The 18,496-nt window shown below is 37.7% G+C and overlaps 1 protein-coding gene across 1 annotated transcript in view; it reads left to right on the plus strand.

Moving 5' to 3' along the window:
* tns3 (tensin 3) overlaps positions 1-18,496 on the plus strand; it is a 52,978-nt gene that overhangs the window by 22,655 nt on the left and 11,827 nt on the right. Inside the window, exons 13-16 of the mRNA XM_015386893.1 lie at positions 5,803-6,999; positions 13,177-13,328; positions 14,994-15,126; positions 15,209-15,322. Coding sequence (XP_015242379.1) covers positions 5,803-6,999; positions 13,177-13,328; positions 14,994-15,126; positions 15,209-15,322 — 1,596 coding nt within the window. The remainder of the gene's footprint in view (positions 1-5,802; positions 7,000-13,176; positions 13,329-14,993; positions 15,127-15,208; positions 15,323-18,496) is intronic.

Consider the following 18,496-nt stretch of genomic DNA (forward strand, 5'->3'; position numbering starts at 1 on the left):
ACATCATGTCTCGATCCATCCACCAACGTCACGTTGCACCATAGACTGTCCAGAAGTTGCCAGATGCTTTAGTCCAGGTTTAGGAGGAGATCCCCTCAGGATAGCATCCGCCACCTCATTAGGCCTGTAGTGTTTCCAGGCCTCCATTGGTTAATATATTTGACTTTCTATGTGTTCATCACTTACAAAGTACAATTTATTTATTTTCTATTCTAAGATAAAACAACTCTTAATTGCACTTGTAAAGTAGAGGTACCAGGACATATCAGTAGGAGGATTGCTAATGCAAAATGCAATGCAATCTATAATCATTACCTCCCAAAGACAGAAACAGACTGTTCATAGTCATTGTCCATTCAGTCTGACAGATCTTGCATTTTTACAAAGAAACCAAGTTCTGTTTATGTGGGCTGCATAGTAATGGAGCAATGTGAGAAGACAATATTGTTGTTTAATTTTGCAGATGACAGCATTAATTGTGATTAATTATTTTCTTTGCGAAATTATTATTACTCAGACTCTGAATGTGATATCAAACAGTGTGATTATGATTTGATAATATTGCAGTCACATGTAGACAACATTATAAATGAGCCCTCACACCCCCACCATGGACTGTTCTCCCTGCTGCCTTCTGGGAAGAAGCTTCAAAGCATCTGATGCAGGTCCAGCAGATTCCAGAACAGTTTCTTCCCCACCACCATTAGACTGCTGAATGTTGTATAAAATGGGGTTTAAAAAAAAATACGTTGAATGTTGGAAACTGTAAATCTTATGACAGTCTTATATTTACATTTTATCACTGCTGCTTAAATTTGATCACTTCTGCCCTTTAAAAACGGAAATGTCTTGAGAGCTGTACTGAAAGAAATTTATTTTTGTATACACTCTGTGTACAAAATGACAAAGTCTCTCTAAGTCTAGACAAGAGCAAAGAAATACTTCTCTAGTCCATAAACCCTTTATCTTTTACCCTTTTTTTGTTTTTTTGTTGATACAACACATACAGTTCTAATCAAATATGCAGAATTTTCAGTTCTTAACATGATACATTGTTGAATAGCTCAATAAATATGAACATGCAAAGAACTATCAAGATTTAAATTGTCTTCATTATGTTTTTGACTTCCTCACAGAGAGACATTTATAGAGCAAAATGGTCCCGAACAAGCAACAGAGCGAGAGGGCTGAGTAATTGCATAGTTGTACACAACCAGACCTCCTAATGCTAGAAACAGTTGTGGTTTTTTTTCTCTCCTCTGTCAATGGTGGATTTTTTTTTTTTTAAGGACTGCACCATTAAAGAATCTATATCGAATATTAAATAGAAGGATCTGAGTGATTTTTCTCAAAATTCACAAGCTGTTCTATGTTCTTGAATGCAGTAAATTATTTCTTTTTTTTTAATGGCTGTTTTTATCTAGCTGTGATGGATCTCGTGTCTTCTCTCAGACTGACTTGCCTGCTATTTTACATAAAGAACGGCTGTGGCCTCCCAGCAGAAGTTAATCTCTTCCTTTTAATTACAAAGTGTCTTTTTACTGAGTGGAAATGTCTTGAGCTCCTGGAATGTTGTTTTCATCCTCTGTCCTTTCACCCACCCCCACTGCCTCTCGATCTGTCGTTTTTCGCCTCCTATTCCCTCTTTCCTCCAGTGAGGTAGTCCCATAAAACAGGAGTAAGAGGTCGGGTTTCTGGTTTCCTCCAACCCGATGCAGCTTGATAGCTCCGCCTTCCTTGTTTACATTCCTTTGCCCTTACATGGAGATTTCAACCCCTCACCACCCCCACCTGCACTACCTCTGTTCTGTAGAGCTCATCACTCTCACCTTCTCAGCAAAGGAAGAAAACCAGCCAACTTATTGAAACTTTGTTGATATGCCTTCTGCTATTACCCCCTTGTTTAAAGTCATGTTTCTACTCATGCATTTGCATAGCTGGTTCTCCTGTACATATTTGGCTTTACCTCAGACTTTGATCTTCTTAAATCTTTACCTGTGGAGGACAGTTAAGGTAAGATATTTTCCTCTTGAAGTATATCGGTGGTCATGATGGAGTGCATGGTGGGGGGGCGCAGTGTTGAATGTCAGGGGTGACTGAGGGGGGAAAAAATGGCAAGAATCGAGGTGAAGAGGTTAAATGCAGGTTTGCACCTTGCTAAATGGAATGTCATGGGAAGGATTTGTTGGAAATCTCCCAGCAGAGAAGAACTGTGTTGAACTTTTAAGCTTTTTGAGATGGGATGCAGGTTTGTGTGGGGCCCAGGCTATAGATGAAAGAAGTCTTTTTTTTTTAAAGAAAAGAAGGATGGGAATAGAGGAAAGGTTTTAACATGCGTGTCTGGTATTTGTACCTTCTACTCATAGTTAAATTGAAAGCCCAGCACTTTAGGTGATAGCTTTAGACAGAAGCACAGGAGTCAAAGTTCTAGCTCTCTTTTGTTGAGGTAGGGTGAGAGGGACATGGAAACACTATCTTTATTCTTTATTTGCTGTGGTCTTTATTCTGTTGCATTAGAGGATTAAGAAGGTTATTTGGACCTATGCTGTGTGTCAAGGGGTAAGTGAAAGTGAGCCCTGTGGTTCATTGTCAGCAGTGTGCAATAAACAAGCCAAATCCATCTAAATCTTCTGGCAGTATGCAAACAATATATCATATCCATAACCTACACATGAAGAGAAATACTGGCAACTGCTTGTGTTTTGTTGCTACCTGGAAGCTTGGAAGTTTTCTGGTGCAGTGGTAATGGTGGTCTTTGTTTGATTTAAGTTTTTTTCAAAAATGTATCTCAATATGGTGATTCTATTACGGTACCTTGTTTTTCACCATCCAGTGTCTTAGGGAAAGGTAATTAAGCTCTGATATGAGGTTCTGTTAAAAGGTTGGAGGCGGCTTTTACTGTAGGTCATTTTAGGGTTGTGAAATGCAAAGGCAAATTAAAAATATTTACAGCAAAAAATCTATTGGAAAGCAAAGAGAAAAAATAGATTCCTGATATAATTAGCAACAAAAAGAAAAGTACCAATATCATTGAGTTCTGTGCTGTACAGCTGTTTACCATAAAGTGAAAGTCTCACTGTTAGCAACTAAAATGTTTCCTGAGGGGAAATAATCCAATATTTTATCCCAACTGTATGTTTTTTTTTTTAAACTTACATATGTTTGTTTATTTTTGAACACCCATCCTGTTTGTGTTGGTGTTATTGTTACATTGGTCAGTGTTTGGCAGACTTAACTCTTTTGAGATCAGCAAGGAAAGCAGAGATTTTTTTCTGACTAGTTTTGCATTTCCCAAATAAAGGCATAATGGGGGTTCGGGGTGTTGCGTGGCAAGGAGGATGCTACTGTCTATTATCCAACTTACAACTAGACCAGTATTTCCTCAATATAATTTGAAACTAGTTTTTATTTGGTTCCAAAGATCCAGGTGTTTGTTTTGGATTCATATGAGTATGGCTAAATATCTCATAGTCCCACAAAGTTTCTTTGGTATCATTTATTCTAGATAGGCTTTTTTCTAGAACAATAAAAGGTAAAATAAATTGTGGATTTTAAAAGTTTGCGTAACTGCTGCAAATTCTCATGACAGGTTTAAAAGTTTGCGTGAATTCCTGCACACTTTCACACAAGACTGACTTTTATACCTCTGCACTTTCGCGTTAAATATTTCGGGTGTTTTTTTTCCGAGACACGCTTTATACATGAAGCCCCAGAACTGCAAGAGAAAAAAGCAGAAAATGTGTCCCTTCTTTATATGCATACACTTCTCAGGCATTTTTTTTTTTTAGCAAAGTGTATAATGTAAAATTTCCTACTTGGTGTGCAGATATTGCAATGGGTTGTTTAGCCAATCAGATGGTGACGTAGAGTAACATAAGACCCATTCATGTGTTTATTTTGATGGCTTTCAAAACGTTTACGTTTTATCACTTTTCTAAGTCAAATTTTTTAGACTTGAGATAATGGTGATGATAATGATTAGTGGTGGGCATAATTACATTTTTTAATGTAGATTAATCTCACTGTATTCTTGGAATTTATATCAATTAATCTAGATCAGGGGTCTGCAACCTTTCATAACCAAAGAACCATTTTTCCCGGGGTCAGACCAAGTAAATGTTTGGAGAAACAAGGTATGACTTTTTCAAAAAAACAACCCATTTGTTTTTTTACTATTATCTGGTATAAGAAATTAGTCTTCATCTTAAACAACTAACAGTGTTTGTATTTTTAGATTTTAAAATAGTATTAAAACACATAAATTCCAAGCTAATTAAAAGAAAAAATGGCTCTAAAACATATTTCCGGTCCTTTTAATTTCATTCTCTATCCATTGTATAAAAACCATTAAAGCTTTTAAGACTGGTATTTTATCATAGCACATTATTTAGCTCTTTATATACATTTTAATCTTTATAAAGAGCTGTGCAGAGGGTCCAAAGAGCCACATGTGGCTCTGGAGCTGTAGGTTGCAGACCCCTGATCTAGATTAACATTTTCTCATTTGAATTCTGCCATAGGCATTCATGATGTGTTTGTGTGCCACCTCCAGAATATAAAAGAAAAGGTTTCCATTTCTATGTCTGCAAAATTACGCGTGATTCCGTCTTCTTACTGTATTTTTGGCGGCAGTAACAATTGAGCAGAAAAAATTATAGATGTCCCAAAAATCACACACGGCGCCTCAATCAACCTCGCCTCAATCAACCTCTCATCATTCACGGCTTTCTCTGCGGCGTGCTGGGCAAGTATTCTCCTCATGATAGTTCGCCTTGCAGGTAGTTTGTAAGATGGGTGACCTTTTGCCGCCTGGAGAATGAGCTGGGCTGGCATTTTCTGGCTATCCACTGAGCGAGGAGTTTGGTTAGCTTGGCTGATAGAGCTGTGAGTTTAGCTGCATCATGTCAGCATGTCACATTAGATTAATTTAATTTCACAGTACGCCTACACAGGTTGGAAGACAACCTGTGTGGGCGGATGTATATCTCGGATGTATATCGCGAGATATACATCCGCACCAAAATATCAATGTGAAAGTCATCATTAGTATGGACAGCTCCCAACAATAGATTAATGGCGATATTTTTTTTTATCGCTTGGAGAGTCTGGCATCAACGCAGTGTGAAATTCCCGATAATGGCCCACAACTAATCTTTACTAATTACGAGTTAAGATACAGCACTGCCTCCTCATTGGACATTCAGAGTTTTAAACACAGTTTTTCTATTGAATAAGAGGACGACTAACTTTGAAGGCTGAACATAGAAAGGATCAATATTTAAAGAATGTTTCACATCCGTTGGACAGAGAGTCAAATTATTTTCTGAGCACTGTACTTGTCTATGTAAAACATATTTTGGAGAAGAGAGATATTGATTGCTGTTTATCTAAAATCTACTGGTAGTTAGAATAATTTGTTTATTTTTATTGCTTTTATTTTGTTATTTTTTTATGTTATCTTCACTTTCTTAGTGTCAGGAGAAAAAAAGCTAATTCAGATTAATACTTAATCAAAAAGAATAGACATTTATCCACCTCAGACAAGAAATTAAAATTTAATATTTTTTCAACAGATCCTCATTTCAGAGATCCTGAATTATCATGTTGTAGAGTTGATTTGTTGTCTTGAATGTCTGTTTGTTTCGAGTTGAGTCCTGATTTCTGTTGTGTCCTCGTCAGTTATAGAATGACATGAGTGTTCACGTGACAGTCTTGTCTTTGTGAGTCCCCTGTTTGTGTTGTTTCTACGTGTGACCAAATCAGCTAAATGTATGAAGCTGCAGCATTTCTTCTGTTTTGCAGCACCGCGGTCTCAGGGTCTAATCCACGACAGAGCAGCTAGCAAGAGGAGCGTTGTTGGTGGAGAGGCCACTCTGAACAGAGGGACCCGTACAACGTCCACCACCTCAAGCCCTGATCATAGCGACCATGCTCTCTCTGTGAGCAGTGACTCGGGCCTCTCAAGCACATCCCTGTGGACAGAAAGACCCGCACTTGCCACCACCACCACCACAACAACCACAAGCACCATTGTGAAGACTAACCAGGGACCCAGTCCGCAGGAGAAGGTCCAGCTGAAACAACTCCTTAGTGGTTTTGGTCTGGAAGATCCTTCCCTGGATGAGATGGATGATCCGGGCCCTAAGGTAGATTTGAAACAGAAACTTCAACCACAGTTGCACTTAAATGGAGACACCAGACCCAGAGAAAGAGAGACTGACATCCTTGATGATGAAGTTATAACAGGTCACGATCTGCACAGCGTGGATAGCCTAGGAACACTGTCATCCTCGTGCCATAAGAGCAGCCAGAACTCCCTTTTGTCAGATGGCTTTGTTTGTCTTGGATCAGAGGAGCATCAAAACCAGAACCACCTGCCGAGCAGTGCACCCCAACACATGGACGAGTTTGAGAGATCCCATGCTGAGGCTAGAAAAGCCTTTTTGAGCTCAAGAAGCAACTCTGTGGCTTCCAGTAATCCCAGCAGTGCTCCTACACCAAAGCAGCATGTATATAGACAGGGGAGCTACTCAACTCAGTCCTGGGTTCGACAACAACAGATGGTCGCTGCACAGCAATACAACTACATGCCAGAGAATGGAAATGAAACAGAAAGATATTCCGGGAACAAATGTAGGAGTACTTCACCCAAAGAAGGCCTCGCAATCGAATCACAGAACACCATCAGGAACACAAACGTGGACACCGTCAAAAGCTCAGCACCTCACAAACAACAGCCAAACACCAGTAGCAATAAAAACGAAAAGCATGATGACGAGATAAAATCTCTTACAATGGATATTGATAACTCCATTGACCAGCTGAATCAGCTGATCATGGACCTGGATCCCACGTTTGTGCCTAGATCAGGCCTCAGCAACTCTGTCAACAGGGATGGAGGGACACGGTTCAATGGCTTAGAGGGGAAATGTTCAAACAGCATCGATGTCGGATTCAACGGTTGTAACACAGCAACCCTAAAAAGCACCCATCAGACAGGTAAGATAGTCAGCCTAGTTATTCTTGAGTGTTATCATCAAAAGAAATATCTATCTATCCATCCATCCATACATCAAAATCTATCCAATATCATTGATTTATCCATCTTTGTCCATCCCTTGATCTGTCCACTACACCTTTCCATTCATCATTTCTTTATCCCTTCTTGGTTCACTGTTCATTCATGCCTCATTTTGTTTTAATCCATAAACCATTCCAGTGTCTCTCATCCCAACATTCATCAACACTTCATTTGTCAGCAAGCCTTACTTAGATTATAGAAGGAAATGGATTAAAAAAATGTTTCAATGACTCAGTCTTCTAGTCATTCATCTATTTTTTATCCTCTCCCATTTGGACCATTTTTTTCCCTCCCTCCCTCCCACCCAGTTTGTCTATATGCAGGTTCAATCTAAACCTAACCAATGTAAATTAACTCTCAAGTTTTTTCATTAATATTAAACATGGTCTGAAAGGCATTATAAATGAAATCTGATTATTAAAATGAATATTTTTCAGAGAAAGTTATGTTAGAACTCTGTGTAAAAGAAACTGAAATAATGCTAATACTGTAGTTGGTTAATAGGCTCCAGTAAGAGGTGGAGTATCACATTACTGGTTCTCCCCCCTTTCCCCCCAGCATGTTTTCTGGGCAGAAATGACAAGGTTCCCGCCAGAAATTCTAATTTTGTTTTCCAAAGAAAGAGTTCTGTCCAAACTTGTATGTGTAGGTGTGTTTGTAGGATCAATGAGGTACACGGAGAAAAGAAGACCAACTTTTTCAGGCTTGGTAACTTTTCTGACTCTTGAATTTTGATTCTAGAGACTAAATATTTGCTTTGGTATTGACTGACAGATCCATTTTTATTCAGCTTGAAGACTTTGGTGTCCTCGAAAGTTACTATATTTAGATGAACTGTGGTCATGCATCCCAAGCCCTCACGTATCCAAAGAATACGCTCTTTCTTTATCGCCTCACTAAGTTCTATCACAGAACATTTCACATTTTATGATTTCATCAAGTGCACTTTATATCTTTCTGTGTTACACAGATTATTCCCTTTTTGGATCAGATTAAACTGTTCTGTGCTGCTTACTTAAGAAGGTGCAGTCAAAGTGAAACTAAGCCATGCAGGGAAAACATGGAAAGGTGTGTAGCTTCATGAATCATAGCTTGCAGTCGCAGAAAGAGGGAGGAAAGCAATGTACGGGATTTAGGAATTTCCAAAGAAGGAACAAGTGTACCCCCAGGCACACCTTTTCCATTTGATTCCAAATACTTGCCTGTCAGTGCGTATCAACACAGACGCTTCATTTACAAGAAAAGCTGTAGGAAGATAAGTGTTGGCTTTGGTTGCTCTTTAGAAATGTAACTCATGAATAGTGTTTGCAGAAAAAAGAAGACTTCTTTCTGCTAAAACAGAAGTTGGTTAATAATACATATATACATAATAAAGTTAATAATTTAAAGTAAAAAAAAAATGATAAAGTTACCTATTCTTTTGTTATTGTTTCTTTTCTGTTGTTTTCTACTAGCATGAATTAAAAAAATGAACTAAGCTCATTTAACTATCCTGCTTTACAGCAAATGTCTACACCTTTAATGCAGGTATTACTGTGCCTATTGGAGTGAGTGGAGAGTTTACTCTGTGGTATTTTGGCAAAGCTGCTGATTATCTTGCAGGTCGATCATGCTACAGCTTGTTTTGTCTTTTCATGCGTCTCAGGCTCTGTGCAAACACCTCACTAATATCAGTGATGCCACAAATTAAGCATTGAGCAGTCCTATTGTACAGAGTTGGTACCAGAAGGTAGAAGGTTTTAGTATTTATTTTCTCTTACACAATGAGTGCTGTGCAGTATTCTATTGATTAACCTTGGTATAGAATAGACCATATTGGAGTTTGTAGGAGTTTAACATACAAGCCTCCGTTTAAAATGTCTCTGTAACAATTTGTGGAAAATAGATACAATACCATAAACCGCAGTCAGACGTTATATGCTAGTAGTTGGTTCTAGTTGGAAACTTATGACACAGTAATGGTCTATTTTATTATAAACAGGCGTTCAGTTGCTTATTAACACTGCAATTAAATCAATCAATTAGATCTCTGTAACCCAATACATTTCAGTATCGAGGTATGGCAAAGAGAAATTAAAGTATTTTAAACAGATCATTAGATTGTAAAAAAATTGAAATATACTCTATTGCACACCTCCGCCAAGCAGCAAACTTTGCCCCAAATTGTGTCTTACACAGATGGCTAAAATAACACATGATCTGGATCATTAATAAATGTAAATATATTTAGGCACACATGAGGCACAGCTGGTAAAAAATGTCCTTAAAATATGTTTGGAATTTTTAAATTGATCCTGCTAACAAACCAACAACGTTACCTTTTCTTTCTATAGTCTGTAGTAAAATACCTGCAGATTTTTGAGTCTGATAATGAGCCTGTTAGTAGTCAATGCTGCCACTCTGGTTTATTGGGGAACTGATTGTTCTGCCAAATATCCCAATCTCACAATGTTAGAGAATGTTTAAAAAAAAAATCTGAATCCAGATTAGGATCTGGATCATCACCAATATTCAATGGATTGTTCCTTGGCCTGAAGGACACCTCTGATAAACAAAATTATTAAAATGTCCTTAATTTTTCTATATATCCCGTACACTGACAGACAAACAAACAAACACGAAAACTCCCCTAAAACATAACCTACTTGGCAGAGGTAAAAAGCGTATTTAGGTTGTTTTTAATGTGAAAAGCTGTTAAATCTGATTGGGCAGTTCTGAATATTTCTGAAACTGCTGATCTGCCATGCTACCATTCCCCATGTAAATGTCCTTAAAAAGAGAATGTAACCATTGAGTGAAAGTTGTGTAGAACTTTTTTTTTCATGCAGAGGTCCCTGTAGACTCAGCAGACAGGTAGACTGGTGGTGAAGCAGAAGACCACCCTAGCTGAGAACAGAAAACTGAAGCTATCATTTTCACAGGGCTTCAAAATAGAACAATAACAAATTACAAAACCTTGCCGTGTCAGATTGAAGTGTTTTTTGTTTGTTTTTTGTAGCAATTAATGTTGGTGATGCTAGTGTGAGGCTGTTGGTCACATTTTGACACCCATGTTCCAAATGATAATTTTTAAATGCCAGAGCCCACCTACGTAGCCCAAAGCCCATCCATGTCTGTCCTTTTGAGTACAGTGTATCCATCCTATGGCTTCCTCTAAACCGGAGGTCTTCAACAGGGGGTCCACGGAGGTACTGTATGGGGGTCCTGAAAGTTTTGGTTCATTAGACTTTTTTTTTTATATTCCCCAGTGCAATTTTTTTCCACTAATTGAAATGTCTTTACACATTAACATGAATTCAAAACACTGTAGTAAACAGATAAATGAAGGCAGAAGATGGCTTTCAGTCATCAATGCACACATTCAGCGACACACAGGAGCTCTTTCAAGCTGGGCACCGTTTCATTCACAGCACCTGTCCCGTCAACCAGGAATCAGATTCAGAAATACTTTAATAATCCCAGGGAGAAATTACTTCCGTTATGTTACTCCATCTGTAATAGAGTGAACAGTTTGATATGACACAAATTCATACAATATAAATAATTAGGGGGTCCCCACTCCGTCTCGCCATCAGTTTTGGGGTCCTTGTCCTGGAAAACGTTGAAGAAAGTAATCCTGCATTATGTCTTAAAACTTAAACAATCTCAAACTGCGTTCCGAAATGGAACAATGATCCCACTATGCTTTTGGGCTGAAATAATTATTCAAATGAACCGTGATTTCTTTTTTTGGTAAAACAAAACTGAATCCTAAAATGCCATTTACTGAAAGAACAGTAGCTAAGCCAAAAATGTACAGACATATGTAAATTTTTCCTTTGAAGATAAAAACTCTTTGACTTCGAATTAGAGATGCATTGATACCTGGATTGGATATCTGCTCCGATATTAATTGAAAATTTAAAATACATTTATCTCTATGTTATTTGTTAATTTATCAATGCGTCAAGGCTAAACCATTTACTCACATGGCAAGATATAATGGTCATCAATTCTACAGTGAAGTCGTGTCTGTATCGTATATTGGCCGATACGCTCAGCTATTGGATTAAATCGGTAAAAACAGAATCGGTGCACTCCTAGTTTGTAATTGCTTTTGAATTTTTGCTTTTACATGTTTTAGAGGTATTTTTTAAAGCTAAAATACTTGTTTATTAAGGTACGTTGATTGACACAGAGAGTCTGTTTAGATTTACCGATTATTGTAAAAAAAATTACATGATAATGATGATATTGATAGCAATCGGAAAAAACAGAGATATTGAAAACCTAACACAAAACATTTTAAAAGATGAAAAAGGGTGAGCAAAGTATTAGATAACAGAGCAGCTAATCGTTTTTCAAAGAGCAGATGTACTAAATCCTGTATCTCTACAACAAACTGTAAACTTTCCTATGATACATCAGGTATCCCACATTGAAAAAAGAATACAGCCATGGAGTTAAGTGATCTAAAGGGGGGGAAATATTTTGGAAAGAACACATTTGCACAGTGATTGCAAAAGCTGATGTTATTTGAGCCTGAAGAAAATATTTTGAGAGAAAAGATTGTCAGTGGATAAAAAGATGAATTGACATTTGGCAAATGATTTACAAGGGTACAAAAGCTCTCTGAAAAATATGTTTTTATTCTTTGCTCTTGATTCAGGATTTTTTTGGCAGGATCATGGGCAGTCCTGTGTTAATATTGAGCAGTCTCAACAGAACTGTCAGCTGAGCGGTGGTATTAAGTGCGATAGAGATGAGCAGCGCTTTACCTGGAAATGTGGACGAGAGCTTATGGCTGAGCTGATAGGCGGAGATAAAAGACTGTTGTGAAGCTTTTTTTTCAGTCTTGAATAAAATCAGTTTTTGCTATCAGGGTAAAAAATTGTTTTCTGTAAAATATTTATTTTACATTATAAAATAATTTTCCTCTTTCAGATCACCATCTTTAATTTAATAAAAATAACATAAAAATAACTCCATATACAGCAAAATTAAAGCTTATGCTGAAATCATAGCATATTTGCTATGTATTTCTGGTTCTATCATGCAGCTGTTGAAGCAAAATGAAAAGAATAATGTAAAACAGTCTAATATGTACTAGAAAAAATGATCTTTGGTGCTCAGAGGTCAGAGCTCAGTTTGAGGGTGCAAATTAACACTCTGGTAATACCTCTCACAAGAGTCACACTTCAAGCACACGCAAAGTCCACTACCTGCTCTCCATTAGCTCACCGTTGGACTTGACCTTAAAGGATTACAGGTGTTTAACTTGTGATTTGTAGCAGTCGCTTTAGATTAAAATAAGTTTGTTTGAAATTAGCAAGTTTGACACATTTTGTTTTTGAAAAATACACTCCTACCCCCTTTCAATCAAGCAACGCACACAGGCTGCGTCCGTATGACGTCACTCACAAGCAATGGACTTAGCATTCCTTTGTAAACTATTTCTATCGGGAGCAGCAATGTGTCTACTAATCAAAGCTGGAATTCAGTAATCTATTCTGTTTTGGCTTGATCTGGCTAATGTGGGTTGATATAACCAACATCTTCTTGAGCTTTTAATCTTTGGTTGATTTTTGTAATTTTACTCTGAAGAGATTCATGTTTTTTTTTTACACATGACATGTTTCTTAGACTTAGACAGATTTATTCTGTCATTTTGTATACACAAAAAGAAATTTTGTTAAGAACAGCTCTCTAGACAATTACATTTTTTTGAAAGTGCAGCCTTGAGAATAGTAAAAATACATAAAAACAGTAATATAAACATGACAATATTTACAGTTCTATCATTTCAGTTTTTGAAATAATAAAATATAATAAATATAAAATATAATAACTATTTTTTATTGAAATATATATATATATATATATATATATATATATATATATATATATATAAAATGAAATATTTATTAGATATTATGAATGATTGTGAGAAATCCTCATGGTGGTTATATTTGTATGATAGCTGTTGGCACCCTCAGGCCCTCTTGAAATTATGAGTAAAACTTTTTAGCGTCCAAACTATGTTTTTAAGATTTTACGTTAGACTTCATATATAGGATTCATCAACTTCTTCTTTCTTTCTGCTTCTGTGTATTCAGCTGCCCAGTCAAACGACAGGGGAGGTGGTGTCACGCGGAGTTTGAGTTACCAAGGAAAGGATGTAATGGATCACTCAGGCTTTTCAGGGTGGAATGACCCAGAGGAGTACAAAAGCCAGCAGACATATCCTCCATGCGTCTCCCATTTTCAAGTAAGTCTAGGCACATGCAAACTGCTATTTTCAAAATCATGTTTTTTTGTTTGTTTGTTTGTTTTCCCCTTTTTACATTTCCTTTGTGATGTGCAAATGAGTGTTTCAAGCACCATCATTGTCAAACAACAACCTGTGAAAACATATTTGAATTTTAAATTCCTAAAACTTTCTGTTAAGTGCTAAAAGTTTATTAACAAAATCAGTTCAATTTCAAGTTCAACATATTTTTGTTTTAAAAGTTAACCAAGCTAGTGAGATTTAAATAAAATTACTATGAAAAATGTAAAGTATTTCTGATTCTGATTCTGATTCTGTTTGATTAAAGAACGACTAAACAGCTAATGGTCTATAATAGACTAATAATAATTAATAGTAAAAATAATTAACATATTGAAAGAAGAAGGAAAAAATAAAAATGGTTAAAACACATTATTAACATAATGATGTACCAGTTTAGTGTGTATTTTATGTTAGAGAGAAGAAGGTTATCGTGAAGGATTTTTAATGAAGTTAAATCAGCCTTACAACTAACAGAATAACTGGAATGTGTTAAAAACTGATTCACAGCGCAAATCAAAGAGGTAAGTAAAACATTTTGGAAAACGACTAAGAATGATTTTACAAAATCAGAATCAGGAAATCAGAACCATTTAGATGACTGAATCCTAACTTTACATAATTATTTCTAATTTCATAGTAGAACAGGGATAAAACTCAAGACAAATCAGGGATGAAAACTTTATTTGTCTTTATCAGAAGACCAATTAGCCTGATTGATGGGCGGATGTGTCTGAGAGTTCCTCTGGGTTTCTACTTGGTAGCTAAAAAAGCTGGTATCCTATTTAGCTCATGAGTTTCAAAAAGCACCAATAACAATAATAATAATTGAACTTTTGAGAAATTTACATCTGCATTTAACCCATCGCCTTGGGGACCAATGGGCTGCCGTTGCGAAGCGCCCGAGGAGCAATTTGGGTTAAAGGGTCTTGCTCAGAGACCCAAAGCGGCAGTCTGTGGGAGTTGGGCTCAAACTCAGAACATCAGGATTCAAAGCTCTCTGCCCTAACCACTAGGCCACCACTCCCACTCCACTAATGCGACTGTTAATGACTATGAGAAAGCTAGTGGTCTGTAATCTCATTATTTCAGAGCAAACACGTCTTTAGCATAGGTGTGGAAGCAGGGACACATCTAAAAGGTGCAGCACAAGGGACATTGAGGAGTCTTAAAGAACCTTGCTCTACAGTAGCTTCTATCTAACCTGTTGGGCTAGATTGCGATTGCCTGTTTTTGCCATGCCTTGTGCTTCTCCTTTTTTCCGCTGTTCTGATGAAGATTAGGAATTCCAATGGGCAGGGAAGTTGGCAGGTCTGAAGATATTGATTTAAGTTAGGTAGTGTAGCTGCGAGGGCATCCCTGTATTTTCCTGCATGATACAAAGCAATTTAAAGATTCTGCTTCCTGCAAAACTTGAAGTGAAAAAGTTGCAGTTTTTCTCTACGGTTGTCTACAGCAGTCTATTTTTTATTTTTTGCTGACAGTCTTAAAACAAAAGTCTGTGATTCTGTGGCCATCTATACATCACATTCCATTCCATGTTCATATTATCTCATTGTTCTAAGGCACAACATAAGATTTCTTTCCACACTCTGTCTGTTACAGCACTCTAAATTGTGTAGAAGTGATGGTACCAGCTATAAATCCCGGGGCCCTGACATTACCAACGAAATAGAGTCAGGACCTGACATGACTCCACCCACCCCTGCATTTCCCATCTCACCGCCAACACCTTATGGTAAATATTGTAACTGTCCTTTTAATAGACATGTCTTCTGTTTATGCATAATTGCTGTCATGCCCTTTCTTTGTATTTTTAGTGTCCGATTTCCCTGAACTTAGGAACACTCCATCTCCCAACATGCAGTCATTCAGAGGCTTCAGAACAAATCAAGGTAGGCCCAGAGATGTGCAGTTTGTTTTAAAAGATATCAGTTAGACTCTTTCAAGTTTTAAAAATGTTTAGACGTTTAAAGATGTTGATGTTTCTATGAGGTTCACAACATGTCATCTCAAGGCCCTTTACAGAGAAAATACAAGGCCAACAATTGGTTAGGAAAAGCAGTTGATTGCATCCAGTCGTTGATGCTCCTCCTGAAGAAGCTTGTGGCTATGATTTTATGATTGCATTTTGTTGTTGACTATTGAGCAACCCCTCACACCCAGCATGCATGTGGGGACAGTGTAGAGGAAAACTCCCTTTTTACATGAAGAAACCTCTAGCAGAACCAGACTCTAGATTAAGATCCCTTATTTTTGCCAGGACTTGTGCTTCTCTTTTCCCTGTTTTGATGAAGGTGAGGAATTCCAATGGGCAGGGAAGTTGGCAGGTCTCAAGGTATTGATCTAAGGTTGACAGTGTAGCTGTGAGGGCATCCCTGTATTCTCAGTTCAATCCAACTGCAGGCCATTGGGGAGATCAGAATTTTACTGTGCTGGTGCTCATGGGAAATGCTGTCTTCCTTCAGCCAAAACAGTACAGCTTTGTCCACTGGGGGGAGCCAAAATCGACCAAAACTGAAAGCTCTATAGAGCTGCTTTAAGTATTACAGTGGTTTAGGGGAACGCTAATAAATAAAAACGTGTAAAACATCAGATATGTTTATATGGACATATGGAATTGGAATTAACAACTGATCGGACTAAAAATGCGTCATATAAACATGATGGTCAATTTTCGGATTGGATTTAGCAGGATTGGAATGAAACTGTAATCCCACTGTAAGAGATTGGTTTACGCCAATTGACAGTCCAATGGGCATGCATGTAAATGCTGTCAGGAGGATCAAGTAATTCTGAATGATGTAAACTGACCTAAATCCAATTTATACTTCTGACGCATAGCCTCTGCAACATCAAATCTGTCTCTGTGCTTGACCATGCCCCCCACGCAAAGGTTCTGCAACCGTCATTGCGCACCTCAAAAAAATCCTGACTAAGCATTGGACGATAGCAAACCTGCGCAGACCTAAAGCGGAAGTGCGCAGACAAAAGCAGCTGTGATTGGTCCTTGATATGCCTTTCCGCCTGTCTGTGTGGTCGCCCTTCTCAATTCAGTGCGCCATTTTTAAAAACTGAGGAACAACTACAATGGACAACTATGAGGAAAGGGTAATCTGTCCTTTTGCCAACTCCATTAACAGAACCTGTTCCCCTTCTATGTCTAGCAACTCTAAATCCATCTCAATGACAGTGATATCTTGCAGACGCGCAGTTGTTGTTTTGGAAGATAAACACTCCCACCTGCGGTGCCGAAGTTCTCGTGACCATCCGCCAAAGTTCTCACGGGTTCTCAAATAGGCTCCCCCTTGCGCGCCTCACTGCTGTGCGTCCCTAGAAATTCCAGACCGACTGTGCAGAAGCATAACAGCAAAACAGGTTTGCGACCAAACCAGAGCGACATTTGATTTGTGTGATTGCAGAAGTATAATCTGCCCTTAAGCTGATCCCCATGTCAACATGAAGCAGTTCCTCTTTGAATGGCTAGATACTATCAGATTACAATGATTTGCATAATCAGTCTCTCATGTCCATATAAACTGTACGATCTGATTACATTTTTTTTTGTTTTTTATTTCAACACATTCCAATGCAGTCAGGAAATATTTGTGCATGTAAACATAGCTATCCACTCACAAGTAGGTTCTACACAGGAAGGTCATTAGTGATGCACCATTCCTACGTAACTCTAATACAAGCATGTATTGTCAGCTGTCAATTCTGTTGAGACTAGGCAATAAATCGAGAGAAAAATCCTGAATCAAGATCAAGGGTTTCGAGAGAGAAATCTATTTTTGAGAACAAATTCACTCGGCTTCAAAATAAACCTATATTTGAGAGTAAAAATATAGTTTTTGAGAGAGCTTGTTTACCCTCAGAAATCATTTTCCAAATGTCAATTTACCTTTTGTTTATCCATACATTCATCTTCTCTTATTTAGTCAGGGTCTTGTCGGGGCCTGTGTCTGTCTCAGTTTATGGGCAGGTTGTCAGTCTGTCTCAGGGAAACACAGAGAGACAATCACACAAGGAAAATTTGGAGATGTCAATTAATCTGACAGTCTTGTTTTGGGACTGTAGGAGGAAGCCAGATTACCCAGAGAGAACCCACGCATGCTCAGGGAGAACATGCTAACTCAATGCAGAAAGACCCCAAACCAGGAATTGAACCCATAACCTTCTACCTCTGTCATGTCTGACTGTTATTGCGACTGGACTATTTGGATTCCCCCTTTTTCCCAGAAAAATTCCCACATTGTTGTTTCTGAATTCTTCAAGAGGGTTTTCTCATATTTATTTATTTATTTTTTTATCTTCTTTTATCATCAGAGTGGAAACAATCTTTTTGCATCAGTTGAGGGAGATTCCCCAAACAAATTCCTGCACCCACAGGAATGATTGTGTGGTTTTGTTTTGACTAAAATAACATTTTTATAACTATCTGCATTGTTTTTGGGGCTGAGGTCTTTTTCTAGGATGTACACCCTGTGATTATATATGTTGCTGAGCTTTATGATTTTACACTGCCTGGTGTTTAGAGTATGTTCTCTCATTTTCCAATCAGTTACCTCTTTCTTTTTAATTGATCTACTAAGATATACAGTTTGTCTAAAGGTTGTGGGGTTTGGATGGGGGTCTGTGCCCCTGATGTGTCGCAGACAATACTGCTTTCAGTTAATCTCCATCTGCATGGTTGCCAAGCTGGATGGAATGTAACAGATCAACTTTTCTTCCTCCATATAAAGTCCATGTGTATATGTGTGTAAACACAGGGGAAACGGGGGACATGGTGGAAACAGAGACCCCTTTGGTGTTGAATCTGATTTCTTTAAAGCTTTAAAGTGTGAGAGAGAAAGAGACTCAGTTGGAATATAAGTATATGCCAGTTGCCCAGATTATGGTTTACTTAAAGAAAGCTTTAAGATAATTATGGTAGGAGTTTTTCTTTAATTTTGAGTTTTATTTTGGGCCCTATTTGTTGACTTAATGGGTTGTGGGAGAGATAATCAGTAGTTGGCTTTATAGATAGATAGATAGATAGATAGATAGATAGATAGATAGATAGATAGATAGATAGATAGATAGATAGATAGATAGATAGATAGATA

The sequence above is a fragment of the Cyprinodon variegatus genome, unplaced genomic scaffold (genome assembly GCF_000732505.1).
Source record: "Cyprinodon variegatus isolate N-32 unplaced genomic scaffold, C_variegatus-1.0 Scaffold380, whole genome shotgun sequence".
Taxonomy (NCBI): Eukaryota; Metazoa; Chordata; class Actinopteri; order Cyprinodontiformes; family Cyprinodontidae; genus Cyprinodon; species Cyprinodon variegatus.